This window comes from Balaenoptera ricei, chromosome 1 (assembly GCF_028023285.1).
Source record: "Balaenoptera ricei isolate mBalRic1 chromosome 1, mBalRic1.hap2, whole genome shotgun sequence".
In the NCBI taxonomy this organism is placed as follows: Eukaryota; Metazoa; Chordata; class Mammalia; order Artiodactyla; family Balaenopteridae; genus Balaenoptera; species Balaenoptera ricei.
Window position 1 is genome coordinate 54,685,865 of NC_082639.1, and position 19,933 is coordinate 54,705,797.

Consider the following 19,933-nt stretch of genomic DNA (forward strand, 5'->3'; position numbering starts at 1 on the left):
TCACATTCATACTTCATAATTGATACATCAAGTTCCACCAAATTATTCCACTGACATTTTTATTAGCATTTGCCTTAAATTTCTAAATTACTTTGGGAAGCATCACCTTCTTTTCAATAGTATGTGGCTTTATTCAATATGTGGTTTCTTCCATGTATTCAAGTTCCTCAGTAAAGTTTTCTGACTTTTTTGCTTGGGTCATATTTACTGTTGAGGAGTTTTTTCCCAAATATTTTGGAGAAATCACGTTTCTCACAGCCGCATGCTGTCCCGCTGACCAGGTTCTGACCACATCCGTGAGAAAGATGGACTCTGGGCTGTCCTTGCTTGGCTCTCCATCCTAGCCACCCGCAAACAGAGTGTGGAGGACATCCTCAAAGATCACTGGCAAAAGTATGGCCGGAATTTCTTCACCAGGTAAGCCACAGCCTGGCTGGGTACAGAGGTAGCATGGGGAAGTGGACAGAGAGAATTCTCATGCATACAAATTCTTTCTTGTCTTAAGTGATAATAAAACCTCAGTTCCTTCAGCCTCTATCAATTGGGGATGTTTAATATAATTCAGTCAGGGTCGAGATGAAGTCAACTTTTATGTTAGCCATAAAGAACGAGGCTTAAAATTTTTAGTTAACATATTCAAAAGAATGAATGTTTTGTCAGCCTTTTAAATGTACCTATCAGGTGGACATGATAATAACATTGGATTTGGATTCAGAAGAATGGATTAGAATTTTATTTCTGCCTCCTAGTAGATTTGGAAGTCATTTAACCTCTTTCTGTACTCAGTTTTCTCATTTGTAGAAATGGAAATAACAGTCTAGCTATTGAGTGGATTAAATGAAATATGAGTCTGAAACTGTTCTATAAACTCTGGGACACTGAAAGTATGGAAACTTTTTCTGAAATTATGGAAACAATTATGCTTAGTCTAAATCAACTTTTCTGACTCATTAAAATAGGTCCCCAAAGGCTGTGTAATTATCAATACTTCATTCATTGATTCAATATATATTGACTGTGTATCTATTTTCTGCCAAGCACTGGGGATTCATCAGTGGACAAAATACTTAGAATAGTTAGTAAGTCTTCTTTACCATACATACTTCTATTTTTAAGAAGCATTAACATTTTTTTCCAGTTGTACTTTTCACTAATTTTAATTTGCCTTTCCCCCAGTAGGTGTAAAAATCTAATAATTTTTTTCCTGAACCTCACTGTTCTAATTATGGAAAATAAATATGAGGAAAAGCATATTAAATAAATTATTTATGTAAGAAATACAAAGGTATTATTTCTCTGAACCTCAGTTGCCTTCTCTATAAAATAGGTGAGTTAGACTAGAGAATTTAAAAAATATATCACAGATTTAATGGTCCATGATCTTTGGATAGTCAAGAAAGAATTCAGCCTTCAGGAACTTGGCCTCCTTAATCAGAATCCTTTTTTTTTTGACTTTGGACAAGTATATTACTATCTTCCTCCCTCAGGTTATTCTTTTGTGGAAGGTATAAGTAGTATCTGCCACATGGTACCGCACAGTAGCCCTGGTAACCAAGGCAAGGATCTCTACTTTCTAAGAACCAGAAAAATCTGGTAATTCAGAACAGCAGTCATGAACTCTCTAGAGCCTAAAGGATCATGAAGGCAGGACCATATCTGTTTTTGTAATCCATGGTTTCACCAAACACCAATTCATAGTGACATCGTGTAAATATGCTTTGAATAGATAAATGAATGAGTTAACAAATGAACAGTAGCCAGAGTGGAATAAGGCTAGGAGGGTTTGTTCAGAGAGGGTCACTCTAGAATCAGTTAGGAGTCTCCATCTAAAATCTATCTTAACATATTTTTATTAATTTCAAATAACTGCTAACCAAGTATTACAAATAAAGTCCTCAGAACCTGAATTTATGGTTAGTTAAGACTCCATTATACCCTCCGTTTATTTAACAAAAGTGCTTTTTGCATGCATTGTTTCACATCAGCTTCGAAAACAGTTATTGATAAGACAACTGAGATTCTAAGACATGAAGCAGCTTTCCCATAGTTGCACAGTTAGTAACCAATAAAGGCTGGGTTCATAGCTCATTCTGTCTGATTCCAAAGCCCAGATTCTTTCCATTATACCCCTCTGTGCCTAGGATTTATAGAACATTTCCCTCAAACACCCAAAGGTCACAGATGTAAAGCACAAACACCTGGTTGTAATTTTTTGCTGTTTATCATTTTAACTGGGGGAAAGAGCTGACTTCAGGATTAAGGGGACTGCTGTCCTTGATTCATAGAATCCTGGAGCCAGAATAGTTGGCCTTAATTCCCTGGTATTTCTCATGTCTCAGAGGTGTCTGCTTGCACATATCATATTTGTTTCACTATTGCAAATAAATATAGACTCTGCTATCTTGAGCCTCTAAAAAAAGAACTCTCTCAAGAGGGTGTGTGCCACTAGGACAAGAAAAGCCACCTGTAAGAGTCTTTAACCTCATAAGAAAGAAGTCAAGAACAATTCTTGGAGGAAAAGTTTAACAGTCATAGAATTTCATTTGTGATGTACTTTTTTTTTTCTTGGCCCTTTTGCATCCACACCAGGCCTCCTCTGTCTGGGTGAATGCTGTGGACCGGAATCCACTCTCACTGAGAGGAGGGAGGCGTTTCAGGTGTAAAGAGTTAGGGCTTAAAAAAAAAAAAAAAAAGAGTTAAGGCTTGGCTCCTTCATTTGGTCAGTGAAGAATTGGCCTTACTTGAGGAAGCTCCTGTGGAGACTGGAACTCTCCTTAGCCAAAATCTCAGCAGCCTCAGGCAGGTCCCAGACTGGGAGCCTTCCCAGCATTTATCCCAAAGAAACTCCAGCAGTTTGGAAGAGCAGTGCCTGAGTCATGTGTGCCTTTATGCAGATAACATTGCTTTTGTTTCTACGTCCTCAGGATGTGGTGATTACATGTTAGATAATATCTCTCAAAAGCCTTTGAAGCTTCTAAGAGCTTTATTCTGTAGAAGAGCCAAGATGGGAGTTTTCTGCTTATTCAGAAGCTCCTAACCCTTTCCTGAAACCCTCCAAACCCTTCTTTTCATCCCTCGTCTGCTGCATCCCCAGAGAATGACACGCTCATATTTCTGCCAGCTTCTTCTGAAGTTAGATGGTTTGGGGGAGGGCCAAACAAATGCTGTAGAAAGTGGTGATATAAGTTGGTGTGATCTGAAGTCAGCCCACAGGCCTCAACTTTGTGATTTCTTCCAGGTATGATTACGAGGAGGTGGAAGCCGAGGGCGCAAACAAAATGATGAAGGACTTGGAGGCCCTGATCTCTGATCGCTCCTTCGTGGGGAAACAGTTCCCGGTGGGAGATAAAGTTTACACTGTGGTGAAAATTGATAACTTTGAATACAGTGATCCGGTGGATGGAAGTGTTTCAAGAAATCAGGTAGGAACAGACATATGTGCAATGTGGGAGAGAAGCCTCGGAGCTTTGTCTCTGAAATCTCAAGAGAAAAAAGAAAAAGGCTTCTTGGTCATTTGTCCTTTGCTGCCCTGTTTTCTCAAGTGGCTTTCTGCTGAGTCACACATGATTTGCACAGGTACTTGTAGGGAAAATGGTTTTTGCCCTGATTCTACGCACACCCCTATGCCCTCATTCTGGGATTCTTAGTCTAGACTCCAGAAAGACTTTTACATTCTCCAGAATTCTATGCAAGAGGTCATGTTGAATGTGTGCGCAGAAAAGAGCCCTAGAATCTTAAAAAGATGGAGAACTGCTGCCTTAGACCTCAACCTCCTTCTTCTCTCTCAAGAGCTTGTAGCAGAATGCCGGAGTGGCATGAGAGTAGCCTCTTCATAGACATTTCTGTGATATGTTCTGATTTCTAAAAAAGAAGAAAAAAATAGACAAGCCATTTGCAGACTTAGAAACATGCACTGTTATTACCTGTAGCATGTGACTCGCAGCCGACCCTAACACAGCAGCGCGTAGGAGGACATCACAGTTGAGACCCTGGACCGTGTCTGGATATGTACAGAACTGTTAGCGTTTCCCTCACTGGGCGCCAGGCACCCAGGGTGTAGGCTGGGTCAGCCCTTCTCCAGACTTCTCACTAACACCCGGGGCCAGGCTCCTCTCTCCTCTGGTTCTGTTCTTGTTGTCACAGAATGGACTCATAACTTAGAAACAGAGATAATAAAGAGGGAGATAAGATTATGCTATAGCTGTCCAGTTAGCTTTTTTTCTGATCCAGACCGAGATTTTTGGCTGGGTCCTTCTCAAGGCATCCAGCAGGCTTTGAAGGAGTTGGGCTGCAGGACTTATTTAAAGTCTCTCTCTGGAGAGCAGGTAGTGGACGAGTGGATGGAACATGGCCACAGTGACCCTCAGTGCCTGAAGTCTCCCTTTGTCAGAATTCTGGCCCCGTGGCTTTTCTTCCTTATGCTTTTTCACCATCTGTGAGAACTTTGGGTCTAGTATGGATGATCGTAAATGATGTCTGAGATAATTAGAAAAAGAGAGGCCTGGGGTGGAGGGAGGGGGTGGGTGTAGGAAAGGGGAGGGTGGGGCCCGGGGGGTGGCAGAGCAGAGCAGAAGATTTTGTGGTGAAGCCTTCAGAGAGAGAACAGACCCTTAGGCAAAGTAAGCCCCGACTCTGCGCCACATCCAGCACGCACCAGGAGGGAGGGGGGATGCTGAGGTGTGCCTGGGAGGGGCGTCGGCATGAGCACGGGCACTGTGCTCCCTGCTCAGAGGAGGAAGTCAGCAGCTCCACGTTTTGTAATCGGAAAGTCTGAGCATTTAGATGGAAGACTGGGGAGGAGGGAAAATCTTCTGAAGTAGATATAGCATCTGCAATCAAGTGAAAAAAATTTAGAGGCTTCAAGTTGAAAGTTGTGGGAGAAGGAGGCCAACCCTGGTATGTGTCTAGAAAGCAGGAAATGGTAAACGGGTATTAACTGCATCCTCCCCATGTTGACTAAGTGGAAATGTACTCTGTGTATTTCATCTGCTGTCTTCAGTGCTGAGTGGCATGGTGAAACCCTGGATTGGGTCTGGTGACAAACGGTAGATGAGAGGTAGTATCTTTCCTTTTGGTTAGGCCATCGGCTTATGCAAAGTTCTTTTTATGGAAGAACTGACAGACTCATCAAGACTGAAGGGTCTTCAGATAACTGTCTTGCTCAGCCTTCTTACCTCAAGAGTCCCCAGCCTTTTTTCCCTGAATCAGGATTATTGAGGACAAAAGATGCGGCCAGAGAGGGACGGGGGAGGGCAGGAGATAGAGGGGCGGGGCTTGGCATTGCACCCACATGGGCCCTGCTTTGAGTCATCAGGCATTGGTGGAGACTGACCGCTGGATCTGGCTCAATAGATCGGAATAGGGGGCTTCCCTGGTGGCGCAGTGGTTGAGAATCTGCCTGCCAATGCAGGGGACACGGGTTCGAGCCCTGGTCTGGGAAGATCCCACATGCCGCGGAGCAACTAGGCCCGTGAGCCACAATTACTGAGCCTGCGCTTCTGGAGTCTGTGCTCCGCAACAAGAGAGGCCGCGATAGTGAGAGCCCCGCGCACCACGATGAAGAGTGGCCCCCACTTGCCGCAACTAGAGAAAGCCCTCGCACAGAAACGAAGACCCAACACAGCCATAAATAAATAAATACATAAATAAAATTAAAAAAAAAAAAAAGGTCGGAATAGCTGGCCTTCTGCCATTTGGGGCACATGGCCCCCTGTTCTATTTTGAAGCTCTCCATCAGTGTTTTGCAAAGAGTTCTTCCTCTGTTCCACCTGAAACCTCCTCTGCTCTGGTTTCAGTCCATTCTGTCCGTGTTTCCCTCCTGATCTGGAAATCGGATTTCCGTATCTAGCAGCTTATTTATTAACTTATTTATTAGGCTTCAAGCTAGAATGGTTAGTCCATAAATCACAGGGAAGTGGGATGGAGAGGGCAGGGCTTGTGTCAGCCAGCCTCCCCAGGATCCTGTCTCCCGCCTGACCCTGGGGATGCTTCTCCGCCATGAGCCCAACCCCCATTGGCTGGATGCAGTGACAGGCTGACCGCGGGCAGACTCACGGGGCTCAACTGTGGCCGTTTCTCAAGGATCTAATCCTCCGATTGATCAAGTACGGGTGAAATTAGATCTCCAAATGGACCCCTCATAATTTGTCAGCCTTCAATCTTTCTTCCAGCATGTGAGGAAAAAAGAAACTCTGTTACCTTTCCCAGGGCTTGCGGCTCATTTTTGCAGATGGTTCTCGCATCATCTTTCGACTGAGCGGCACTGGGAGTGCAGGCGCCACCGTTCGACTGTACATCGACAGCTATGAGAAGGACGTCGCCAAGATCAACCAGGACCCCCAGGTAATGCCCAGGCCCTGTGCCCCGGCTAGTTCTTTCTGTTGGAGGGAAGGGTAGTGGCTTCATTGCGCCTGTCATCACAACCCGTTTCTCAAATGATCAGACAGGTGGGCTCACTTTCCTCCACGTCTCCTTCAGTGCGTCAGAAAACAATAATAGCTAACAATTATCTGAGCATTTTCTATTCACCAAGCTCTGTTCTAAACCCATTACCCAAATGGATATACTCATTTCATTCTCCAATCTGTTATTCTTATCTATTAATATCCCTTCTACAGATAAGGAAACGGAGGCTCAGAAAGGTTAAATAATAGTTAATAGGTTCACACGCCTGGTTAAGTGGCAGATTCAAGAGAACTAATCTTTAAAATCAGCCCCTGATCTGGTGTTCTGGTCTGTCACTGATTATTTGCCACTTTGCTTGGTCTCATCCCCTGCCCTGGCAGAACATACACTGGCTCTAGATTTGGTCGGGGCTAGGGGGTAGGCAAGGAGAGACTGTTTCATGGCGCAGAAAGAAAGGTCTTTATGGGAGAGTCTTCGGACTTGCAACCTGTGTTTTGGGGTCCCAGCCCCACCCAGAGTGTCTCCAGAAGTATGTTAGAGTGAGGAGGGGCCCTGGGAGCCAGAGGTGGAACAGAGAACTTGGAGGACAGCCACCCAAAAGGGGAAGCAGGGACGCACAGGGGAGAGTTTCCCCACGTGTGTTCCTTGTTTTGGGAACTGCTCCCCACCCAGAGCTCCAGAGCCAAAGCCAGTTTAGGAAGTGCTGGGGTACGTCAGCCCCGTCTCCAGCCCCGTCTCGGCAGCTCACAACACACACCTCGCCTTAGAGCTCGGAGCAGACTTGCAGTACAGATGCCTGTTTAAATAATGTTCGCCATGTCTATTCTCCCACAAAGCCTTTTTCCTTTTAACACCGAATTAGAATCCTGTGAAACTCATTTGGAAACCCCTGGCATAGTGATTTTGATCTCTCTAACCCATTTTGGAGTTAGATCTTGTTTTAAATTCAGTTCCTTAATAACTGTGTGTCCCTGGGTAAGTCTTTTCAATGTTCTGAGCTTTGGTTTCTTTGTCTGTAAAATGGCAGAATGCTACTTACCTCACAGAGTTGTTACAGGGATTTAAGGAGATGATGAAGGCAAAATTCTGAACACTGTGCCTGACATATGGAATTAGCTTTTGAGGAAAAGTGGCTCTTACAATTGTTTTTATTACAAAAAGAGAGAAATGAGAGGATGCTTCACTTTTACAGTTTTTCCAGTGGCCAGGCATTAGCTCCAGTTATCGCCAGATTGCTGTGGTGTTGAGACATCCCTAAAACTAAAATCAAAGGCAATGGTGTCTACATTGTAGATCCACAGAATAATAGAGCAAGAGCAAAAGAGGAAGGAAGTTGTGTTTCTCTGTCTTAATACCTGACACATGGTAAATACAAAGAATGAGTGAGAGTTAAGTTTCATCTGAACCATAGTCCTCAGGGAGTGGGAGGGCCCTGAAGGATGCAAGGTGCCCACATGCCCAGGTGTACCACCATTCTATCTGGAGACGTGCCTTTCCCTACTCTAGAGCTGCTGGGCCTCAGCCTCAGCACTTCATTGGGACTGTTGGAGCCCCAAGGGGAATGGCAGGTGGTATGTCAGTGTGTGCAGTGGTTCTCCAACTTTCTTCCAGGTGTAATGAGTTGGTAGAGATTTGGATGAGGGAAAGCAACAGTGGTCAATAGAAAATGTACTACTCTTGGCTCTGCCCTTGAATCACTTGGTCAAATCACTTCACTTCTTTGGGTTATCAGTTTCCTCATCTATAAAATGGGCAGTTCAACTAGATACATAGTTTTCTTTTTTTAATATTAAAATATTTATTTATTTAAGCAACAGCAGAATTCTTTTTTTTCCCTTAAGTGAGAGGTAGATGGGAGGGTGGTGTATTTTGAAAAGACTTCTTTGGGTAGAGTGTGGGAAACAAATGGGAGGATGCAGAAGCGGATGGTGAAGCACAGTTGTTCCAGGTCAGAGGGAGGGCTTGGTGTAGCAAGAGCTGTGGCACTGGGATGGAGAGAACTGGGTGACAATGGGAGAGAGGTAGAAGATAAGTCACTTAGGCTGCTGGTGGGTTGGCCAACAGGAATGTGAGGAAGGAAGGTGTCAAGAGTGGCTCGTAGTCATTCATTTGCTTTATGTACTAGATCATTGACGGAAATAGGGAACTCTGGAACTAGGTTTTTTGTGAAGAAAGAACATGTCTTTGTTTTTAGACTGATAGAGTTTGAGGAGCCTTTGGGTTATCGGAGTAGGCCATCAGACATGGGTCTGGAGCTCGAGGCCTACTCAGGGCTGGAGCTATGGATCCGTGTCTAGAGAAAGTGACGGCAAAGTTTTTTCTCTTTGTGTCTCCCTCAGGTCATGTTGGCCCCCCTTATTTCTATTGCCCTGAAGTTGTCCCAACTCCAGGAAAGGACGGGACGCACTGCACCCACTGTTATCACCTAAGAAGACAGGCCAGATGCGGTACATCCCTCCACCCCAGGCCTTCCGAGTCAACTGATTGAAGAGCATGAACAGAAACAAAGTGTATTCACCCAGGCTTTTTAGGATTCGGTTTTTCCACTAACCAGTCATTGACAAATGGTACAATTCCAAGGCATTGCCAATTGATATGCCCATAGGAGCCATGCGGGAAAGAGAAAAAAAAGAACCCAGGGGCTTATACTACTGTCAGTTCCTTTTTGTGTCCTCGTGCGCGGCTGGTGTGTGGGTGTCTGTCTCCTTAGCACCAGGTCCTGTTTACACTACAATGGAAGATGGAGGTTGAGCATCAGCTCCTGAGGCTAATTTCCGTCCTTAGGATCCACCTGTGAAATGACAGTGCAAGTTCCTTTCTCCTTTGTGAGCCTTTCCCCCCCATTTACTGTTTACATATAATCCAGCAAAATGCAATTTCTGGTGCCTTCTCTCCAATCAGTTCTTTCCTCAGAGTGAGACGTACTTGTCTACAGAGTTCTGCCTTGTTCTGCAGCGTAGTCCCCTTCACGCAAATATTTTGGGATATTAAAGCAAAATAAGCTACCATTTCTTTATGTCTTTTTTTTTTCTTACAAAACGCTCTTCTGATTTCAGAAAGAAACCAGATTTTTTTAGAGGGGGTGGGTGGTATTGTATTTTGTTTGGATGTCCCAGCTAGAAAAAAAATGTTGTCTGTGCTTGGTTTAAAATTAGACTCAGGAACTATAATTTCAAATCTTAGCAGGGTCAGCTGAGCCCTGGCTCCTTCTGAGGTGGATAAATTAAGCTCGACATTGTTAACTTGGAACAAGGAGAAGGAAGATAGTTGTCAGGAGATCTTAACTAGCAAAGCACTGCCTTGTGCCTTGCGGTGCTGAGATGCCACCCTGCCTGTTGAGGGGACAGAAGCAGAACTCTCGGAATCTGAGAGCAGGATTTCTGGCATTTGGCTGGAAATCTTGAGCCCGTTGGCATCTTATTCATCTTAGACTATATTCAGCCCACAAGCGTAACTTAGTAGTTAAAAGCATAGTCTTGGGAGCCAACAGACCTGAGTTTGAATCCCACTTGAGACCTTGAGTGATCTTGGAATGTCATTCTCCTTATCTTTAAAACGGGCTTGAAAAATAGTTCTAACTTTGTAGGGTCATGGAGAATATAAAGCGAGTGGGTCTGTGAAAAGCCATGGGCACAGTATCTCATTCATGGTAGGTTATCAAATAAATGGGAACTAGGATTATGTTTACAATATTGTTTCTAGATTTTAAAGAATCAGAAAAACAAAAACTATAAAACAAATATTTGAAATGCATTTTATGGTTTGGAAGGCACTTCCCATAGTCACCTGCCGTATGGACTGTTCCAGAGAGACAGCCCAGCTCTGCACCCCTCCCCGACCCAGGGTGGAATCCCCATTCCAGGTGGCAGGGTCTTTATCTGGGGTGAGATTTCCAGTGTTGCCATTTAACAAGGGAGTCCAGCCCAGCAAACAGAACTGAGCTTTGACAATGATGAGGTGAAGATGAATACTTACTGAACATTAATCCTATGCCAGGCACTGTGCTGAGTGCTTTCCATATACTCTGTAAATGCTCCCAATAACTATGAGGTAAGTACTCTGAATATCCCCACTTTACAGATGGGGTTCAGCTCATCATCCAAGCTCGCACCACGGGAGGGTGGTGGCCTGTCCCCCGGCAGGGCAGCCCTAGTCCTGCATGGTTTACCAGTGCTTTGTGTTGCCTCTAGTACTAACTGGCTACTTCTCAACTACTTCTAACAGGTGGAAGAAAGGCGTGCAAATGCCCCTGTATTTTGGTGATTAAAGGGTGATGCCTTGGGTGCCAGAGACTCTATTAATTTTGGCATTGTTGTCCAACCCCTGCCCTGGGGACTTGGATACCTGGGTGTATCAGTCAGCCAGGAAACACGTGTTGACCACCTTAAGTGTGAGATGCCTTGGGAAGGAAAGGATGTGTAACACACAGTTACCGCCCTCCAGCTGCCTGTGGGACTAGCTGGAGGAATGGAGTCCCACACAAATAGAAGGCTGTGTAGGACTCATAGACATAGAGAACAGACTTGTGGTTGCCAAGGAGGAGCGGGGGAGGGAGAGGGATGGATTGGGAGTTTGGGGCTGGTAGATGCAAACTATTACATGTAGAATGGCTAAACAACAAGGTCCTACTGTAGAGCACAGGGAACTGTATTCAATATCCTGGGATAAACCATAGTGGAAAAGAATATGAAAAAAAAGAATATATAGATGTGTATATCTGAGACACTTTGCTGTACAGCAGAGATTGGCAGAGCACTGTAAATCAACTATACTTCAATAAAAAAAAAAAAAAAAAAAGAAGAAAGCCTGGGGCTTCCCTGGTGGTGCAGTGGTTGAGAATCCGCCTGCCAATGCAGGGGACACGGGTTCGAGCCCTGGTCTGGGAAGATCCCACATGCCGCGGAGCAACGGGGCCCGTGAGCCACAGCTACTGAGCCTGCGCATCTGGAGCCTATGCTCCGCAACAAGAGACGCCGCGACAGTGAGAGGCCCGCACATCGTGATGAAGAGTGGCCCCTGCTTGCCGCAACTAGAGAAAGCCCGCACAGAAACGAAGACCCAACACAACCAAAAATAAATAAATTAATTAATTAATTAAAAAAAAATTGACCTGTTTTTAAAAAAAAAGAAAGAAAGGCTGTGTAGGATAAGTGCCTTAGGAGTTGTGTAGGCAACACATGCTGTTAGAATCCAAATTTTCCAAGCGCCTCTTCTGTTTCAGAAGATGGTTTCCAGTAACCCTCCAAGCAAGACATTCTTGTGCCCATTTTAGAGCTGAGGCAACTGAAACTCAATAGAAGCTTAAGTAATTTGCCCCAGGTTTTCAGCTACCATGTGGTAGAAGTGGAACCTTGACCCTGAATCTCCCTCATTTTCCATGACCCTTTTCTGCCCCCCACCCCATCTGTTGAATCAGCTGCACAGAGTCCCGGGTCTGTGGCCCCTGGAGCGGCTTCAAGAATTTCCTCCTCATCCCTGATCATAATTGAGCTGCTTTCCCTGATCCACTTGCCTATAGGTTTGGGAGCTGTTAGCTCAAAGGAGGAAGAGAGGGGTGTCTGGGGCCGTGGAGCAGTGGGATGGGCTGGGGTATGGGCTGCCCTTCCCCCCTCTGTGGCTTCCAGAGAGACACCCCAACACGTGCCCCCAGGCGTGCAGGGAGACGGAACCCTGAGAGGCCGGCCAGCAGCGCACAGCCAAGCTTCCCCGTCTCCCAGCATTGATGTGGTCTGTGAGTCAGGCCTGTTTTCTTTAGGGTGTGGTGAGGATTACAGTGAGAAAATTGGGTTTCAACTGTCTGGGGCCCAACTCTGAAATTTCAACTTTTCCCCTCCCTCTTGACTTTCAGCTCTGATTTCAGAGAAGGAGGTTCCTGTTCAGGGATGTTCCTCAGGCCCAGGGAATGGCCGGGCTTCCAGGGGGTGGGCCCTGCCTCATGGAGAATGACAGCAAAGGCCGAGCTCACTGCAGTGCCTGGGAGGCCAGCTCTGGGGTCCCTCTGCCCCCTCTGCCCCAGAGCTTATCCCACGTTGCTTCTGCTGCATGCCTGTTGACTCATCGGACAGAGAGTGGCCTTACTGTGTTAGAATCTTCCAGGAAACATAATACGTAAGAGACACACCTTTCATGTTTCTGTTCCGAAGCCCCAGCAAAAGGAGTTGGAAATGAGTAGCAGCAGCCATCGTGCACAGAATCATTGCATCCCACCTGGCGTACAGCAGAGGCCTCCTCGTGGCCCCTGGCCTTCATTCTTGTCCCCTCTATTCCGGTATTCTCATCACTGGCCGAGTGCTCTTTCCAACGCTGACTCTTTCAAGTGCTCTTTCCCCAATGCCTTGTGTAGCCTACAAGACCCATGCAGACTTGCCTGCCGCTTCCCATCCCACCCCCCGCTCCTCTTCTTCTACCTTCTGCTTTATGTTGGATGCTTCAGCCACGTGAAACCACCTGCAGTTCTCTGGAAATACCGTGCTCCCTCGTCTCCAGGCCTTCGGACCTGCTCTTCTCTCTGCTTGCATCACCCTTCTCCTCCGCCCCACCCTCCCCCATATTCCCCAACTCCTACTCCTTCCTCAGGCCTCAGAAGTTTCTGAGCTTCTAGTCTCTGGCTTGGGAGCTTTTCCTAGTGTTCCCGTAGCAGCGTCCTCTTCACAGCACTTATCGCGCTCTACCTGTTTATTTTCCATTCCTCCTACTGCCCTGGAACTCCCAGAAGGCAGGGACTGCCTTTTTCACCAATGTTTACCCAGGGTCTAGCCCCACGCCTGCCACATCGTAAAAGTTCAATAAACGTTTTTTTTTCAAGAGTGCATCTCGGGGCTTCCCTGGTGGCGCAGTGGTTGAGAATCTGCCTGCCAATGCAGGGGACACGGGTTCGAGCCCTGGTCTGGGAAGATCCCACATGCCGCGGAGCAACTGGGCCCGTGAGCCACAATTACTGAGCCTGCGCGTCTGGAGCCTGTGCTCCGCAACAAGAGAGGCCGCGATAGCGCACCGCGATGAAGAGTGGGCGCCGCTTGCCGCAACTAGAGGAAGCCCTCGCACAGAAACGAAGACTCAACACAGTCATAAATAAATAAATAAATAAATAAAAGAACGTGAATTTCTTTAAAAAAAAAAAAAGTCAACAAAGTTGGTATAGAGGGAACATATCTCAACGTAATAAAGGTCACAATGACAAACTCACAGCTAACATTAAAAAAAAAAAAAAAAAAAAAAAAAAAGAGTGCATCTCACACCGGTCAGAATGGCCATCATCAAAAAATCTACAAACAATAAATGCTGGAGAGGGTGTGGAGAAAAGGGAACCCTCCTGCACTGTTGGTGGGAATGTAAATTGATACAGCCACTATGGAGAACAGTATGGAGGTTCCTTAAAAAAACTAAAAATAGAACTACCATATGACCCAGCAATCCCACTACTGGGCATATACCCTGAGAAAACCACAATTCAAAAAGAGTCATGTACCAAAATGTTCATTGCAGCTCTATTTACAATAGCCAGGGCATGGAAGAAACCTAAGTGTCCATCAACAGATGAATGGATAAAGAAGATGTGGCCCATATATACAATGGAATATTACTCAGCTATAAAAAGAAATGAAATTGAGTTATTTGTAGTGAGGTGGATGGACCTAGAGTCTGTCATACAGAGTGAAGTAAGTCAGAAAGAGAAAAACAAATACCGTATGCTAACACATATATATGGAATCTAAGAAAAAAAAAAAAATGGTCATGAAGAACCTAGGGGCAAGACAGGAATAAAGACACAGACCTACTAGAGAATGGACTTGAGGATACGGGGAGGGGGAAGGGTAAGCTGGGACAAAGTGAGAGAGCGGCATGGACATATATACATTACCAAATGTAAAATAGATAGCTAGTGGGAAGCAGCCGCATAGCACAGGAAGACCAGCTCAGTGCTTTGTGACCACCTAGAGGGGTGGGATAGGGACGGTGGGAGGGAGGGAGACACAAGAGAGAAGAGATATGGGAACATATGTATAACTGATTCACTTTGTTATACAGCAGAAACTAACACACCATTGTAAAGCAATTATACTCCAATAAAGATGTTTAAAAAAAATACAAAAAAAAAAAAAAAGAAAGAAAAGAGTGAATGAAATCTGTTTGTTGCATGACAGAGTGTTTCCTTATGCTGTGACCTCCCCAACCTATGAGGTATGATTAGCTTCATTTTACAGGTGACCAGTGAGTTGACCAACTTTTGCAGCTAGTGACTGGCTAGCCAAGAACTCTTTCCTAAAGCTTTAGAGGCTGAAGGGGAGAAGCACCCAGGACAGAGGGTCGGGGGGGATGCTGGCAGGAGATGGGAGATATGTATCATGGTCACTTTGAATAAAACTAGATTTACATGTTCAAAAGTATTTTATCTCCCATTGCTACAAAAGTTAATTGGGGGTGTAGCTGGAGGAAGGTTCTACCAACTTAGCCTGAATCCAAAAGGAGTTATTTTTCTTTAAGGAGTAGACTCAACAAAGGCAGGCCCAAGCCCCAAAGCCCCACCTCAAGCAGGTTCTCGGAAGGGCAGTCATGATGGGACTAGGTGGGCAGACTGGCCCTGGGCCTCGCACTGGACGGGCACACAGCATGTACTTCTGGGAGGCCGAGAGGCTCTTCTCCATTCTTATTATCAGAGGCAAGAAGCAGTCCCACAAACTTGGCGTGTCATTATCTAAGAGAAGTGAGGTCACTGCCAGCAAGAGTATGTCTCATGTCTGCTTGTCATGTGGGAATTTTTGAGGGCTTTGGTTTGGTTTTTACCAAATGTGAAAGCTCTACCTAGATCCATTAAGTTGGATTTGTGGATGTGGGGTAATAACTATTTTCCCAAAGGCACGTCTTTCGTGATTCAGAGTGCCACTCTCCAGTCGACGGAAAGGGTAGTCAAGAGTAGCAGTCGTTTGCTTTTCATGACGGTGGTGTTTCATAAACACTCTGTCTCGTAAAAGCTCAGTCTCTATTGGTTTCTGACTTCATTTTTGTACTGTGATAGGAAGGCTCTTATTATCCCAGATAAAGGAATGGAAACTTTGAGAGTTTTCCTGTCCTGTGCAGATTCTCATAAGATGAAGGAAAAAGCAGACCCGCCACCAGCACCCACCCTTGGTGTTTGGGATGCTTCTTCTGGTTTACCATTGCTGTGTAACAAAGCACCCCAAATCTAGTGGTGTTTTAAACTTTTGAATGATATTTTTATGCTCACAGATTCTGTGGGTCAGGAAGGCAGACACAGAGGAGATAGCTTGTCTCTGCTCCATGAAGTCTGAGCCCTTACCTGGGAAGGCCAGAACAACTGGGAATGACTCAAAGGCCAGGGGCAGGAATCATCTGGAGCCTCTCAGACTTGAAGGCTGGGTTCAGCTGGGAATGTCGACAGCTTGGCCTGCACATGATCTCTCTGTGTAGCTTGCTTTTCTTACAGCACGGTGCTGGCTTCCCAGAGGAAACTTCCCAAGAACAGGTGTCCCAAGAGAGCCAGGCAGAAGCTGGGATTCCTTTCCTACCTAGCTTCGGGAGTCAGGCAGCCTCACTTCTGCTATATCCAGTTGGTTATGACCCACTCAGGCCAGCCAAGATTGAAGGGACGGGGCATTACACTCTACCTCTTGGAGGAATGGCAAGGTCACATTGCAGAAGAGCACGTGAGCTGGAAGCTCTGTAGCCATCTTATGGAAAACACAATCTGTCACAATACTCGAATATTCCACCCCCCTCCCCCCACTAAATATACCATTCTGAGTCAGGTGGGCAGGAGAATGAATTTAATCTTGAAATTATTTTCACCAGGAGCATCCATTTGTCAATTTTCTAAGTATAGACATGTGCTATTATTTCACATTCCCATACCCATGACAGACATAACTAATCAATTGCAGCACTATTTCTACTAAGTCCAGATAGGGCCCCAGACACCTCAATACAATGCACTGGACAAGAAATATTAATCAATGGTAGTGGGAATGTCAATGAAAACTTATTTGCTACTTCTGAGGAATATTCCTACTTTCTTTCACAAATGTTTAATTAACATTTGTGGGTGTGAAAGCCTATTTGAAAATAGACCAGCCAATCTGTAAATTGATAAAAAATATGTGCCCAATATACAGAAAATTAGTAGTTACTATTAAATGAGATAAATCACAATTGATTTCAGAAATAGTACAAAACATATTAATAAAATAGTTGTACAGATATTTTTAAACTCAGAAGTGAATTAGAGATTGATTTCAGTAGTTTAAGTTCATGGCCCCAGCTTTTTTCTACACTTTGGCTTTTTCCATCTGCCACTTTGCAGCCTCGCCTGTAACAGTCCCCCGTGTCTGACTTCATGATTCCTAAAGCTGTACAGCACTTTTCAAAGCACTCAACTCGCATTCTTTCATTTAATCTTCACAACAGTGCTGTCAAATAGGTAGATTTGCAGTAAATATGACATTTTGCAATCAGATTATTTGCCCCAAATCATACAAGTCACTACTACTACTAATATATATTGATCACCTTTTTGGTACCAGATACCATTTAATCACTTTATATACACCATGTCATTGAATCCTTATCATAACCCTAAAGGTGGGTATTATTAGTTCCATTTTACAGATGAGGAAATGGAGGCCAAGAGATTAAGTAATTTGCCTTAGGTTAAAGTTAGCCAGTGGTGGAACAGAGATTTAAGCCAGAGTTGATCAGATTATGAGAGTCAAGTAAAACCTAGAATAAGAAACAAGGCCTCAGTTACTTCCTTTGGGAAATAAAATTTTATTCAGATCTAATTTTTTAAATGATGATTTTAGCAAGACAAACTGATGATAAAATTTGATGTATAATTTGATAATATGTTTCTGACAGATGGGGGGTGGTGGTAGGGAGGTATTTACACAACTGATACTTGGGGAGAAGTCAAGCCTAGTCTGAATAGAAGCCCAAGTTCAGGGGTCCCAAGTGTTATCAGGAGAGAGCCCCTTGCAATGTGGCTGATTACAGAAGGCAGGAAAGACCTGGGGGTCTGGCGCATCTGTGCAGTCTCCCAGTCTAGCCTGGTGGTTGTGCTAGGGAAGTGCTTGGCATCATAAGAGCAGTTCCTCTCAGGGCCCCTAAGTTCATGTTTATGCTCCCACCTCCACGCTCAAGGCAGATTTATGTCCTATTATATAGCAATTTCCAGCAAATGAAGGGTTGCCTTCAAAATGTCTTTTTGGGGGGTGGGTGGGGAGGGGATCTCTGACCACAGTGGCCGGGGTTCCCACTCTAGTGCCCACTATGATCTCTCACCCAGACTGGGACCACAGTGAGCGTTTATGGGATAATGACGTTTACCACCATCACTCCTGCCCTACAGTGAAAGAATGTCCTGACTTCCAGAGAAAGGGGACGATGTTCACCCCAGCTGCTCTTCCCCAGCCTCCCTTTCCAGTTTTATCTCCAATCGCAATCCAACTTCTCCACCCTCCACCCTCACAGTTCCCCAAATATCTCATAGTTTTCCACACTGGTCTGACTTTGCATGTGCTGTTACATCTGTTGGAAAAATGTTCCCTGTTGTGCTAGTGTCATACTGTCTGCTCCACCCAATTCCCCTTCTAAGGGGAACTAGCTTCTGCTGGGGAGGAGGCTATGGCCATGCCTTGAACGTGAGCCACCCTCAGATTTCCTGGCCACAGCTGATTAGACCAGGGGTGAGCACCTGACTCAAGGGCAGCCAATCCACTGGCCTGTCAACAACTTATCACCTCTGACCTACGGCTTGGTTCCAAAAGATGAGCTGGAATGATCAGGCTCTCTCTTGGGAATCTGAGGTAAGACAAGAACTAATTTGCTCGATCTACCTAGCCAGGAGTAAGACAGACCCTCTCCTTCAGATGAACACAACACTTCATACTCCTTACAATAGTCTCTGAAGGAGAAAAATGATGTCTTGCATTGTATCCACAGGGTCTAGTTCAATGTCTGGCCCATTGTAGGGGCTCAGTAAATGTGTAGTGAGTCCATAAACTCAGATGGGCAAGAAAAATTCACATTTCTTATTATCTCAAGGCAATTTAAATCTGGCTCTGACCCCCATTCCACTAGGCTGTCAGGATTTTTTTTTTAATTGGATACTTTATGTTACTCATGTAATGCTCACAGCAATAGATTTTTATTCCCATTTTCTACATGAAAAAGCAAAGGTGCAGAATGTTTAGGTAACTTGCTCGAGGTCACAGTGCTAATAAGTGACCGGTCTCAGATAAAACACAGTCAAGTCCTCACTCTTAATCAGATTTCATCTTTTTAAAAAAAAAAATTTTATTGAAGTATAGTTCAATTACAATGTTGTGTTAACTTCTGCTATATAGCAAAGTGATTCAGTTATACATATATGTACACTATTTTTCGTATTCTTTTCCATTATGGTTTGTCACAGGATATTGAATATAGTTCCCTGTGCTATACAGTAGCACCTTGTTGTATATCCACCCTATATATAATAGTTTGCATCAGATTTCATCTTAGCGAGTATTGCTACTCACCAATGAATGAACGAATAAGATGCTCTGACCTACAGCTCCTTTCCACCATTAGTTGGTCCCTCTTTTTTTCATGTTTCTTCAGCATTTATTTCATTCATATTTAATTTATTCACATCCTTTGCAGAGAAATTCCCATAGTGTAATAATCAGAGCTAACAGTGAGTACTTGGCCGTATGCCAGGTACCGTTCCAGGGAATGTGGAGAAAAAGTTGATTAAATATGGCTGAAAATTATTTGTCTTGAAATATTAATTCAAGTTGCTGTTAGTTCAAGAAGGGATTCTTTTTTAATGCCCAGATGCTTTCCTCTTGAAAATTTGAACTTTAGAGTAAAAAGTTTCAGATCCTCGAGTCAAGCCCTTGTTTGCTTTCCTTTGGAAAAGCTTAAGTCATGGAATGGTATAGGTTCCAAATACTCTGGAAGTTTTCTGCAGATCATGTGATGTGTGATGTGACAAAACCCAAGCAGTATGTTTATAAAAGTTTATTTTTTATTTAATTTATTTATTTAATGGATCTTACTCTTGTCTGGTTGGCAATTTGGAATTATTGAGTGATCCTATAAATTAAAATAACACTGGTAAAGTCAGCGTGGTGAGTGAGCTGTTTTCCCCAGTATTCCACCAGATGGTGATTATTATCCCCATTTTACTGATGAGTAAACGGAGGCCCAGAGACGTTGTGTAACTTGTCCAAGGTCCAGTAGCTATAAGTAGCAAGCAGTTAGACTCTAGAGCCCTTTTAAAAAATTGTTATAACTCACATACATGAAATTCTCCCTTTTAAAGTGTACATTGGTTTCTGTGTATTCACAAGGTTGTGCAGGTTGTGTAACCATCACCACTATTCAATTCCAAAACATCTTCTTTGCCCCTAAAAAAACTGGTACCCACTAGAGCCACTCCCAATTCTCCCCTCCCTTCAGCCCCTGGCAACCACAAATCTACTTTCTGTTTCTATGGATTTGCCCAATCTGGACATTTCATATACATGGA

General features: G+C 44.4%; 1 protein-coding gene across 2 annotated transcripts in view; it reads left to right on the forward strand.

The window, feature by feature from the left end:
* Positions 1-9,413, forward strand: part of PGM1 (phosphoglucomutase 1) — a 56,157-nt gene extending 46,744 nt beyond the window's left edge. For both annotated transcript variants that reach the window (XM_059923949.1, XM_059923942.1), the window contains exons 8-11: positions 282-417; positions 3,239-3,422; positions 6,208-6,342; positions 8,745-9,413. In XM_059923949.1, the coding sequence (XP_059779932.1) occupies positions 282-417; positions 3,239-3,422; positions 6,208-6,342; positions 8,745-8,834 (545 nt within the window). In that variant the 3' untranslated portion in view covers positions 8,835-9,413. The remainder of the gene's footprint in view (positions 1-281; positions 418-3,238; positions 3,423-6,207; positions 6,343-8,744) is intronic.
* The last annotated feature ends 10,520 nt before the right edge of the window (positions 9,414-19,933 follow it).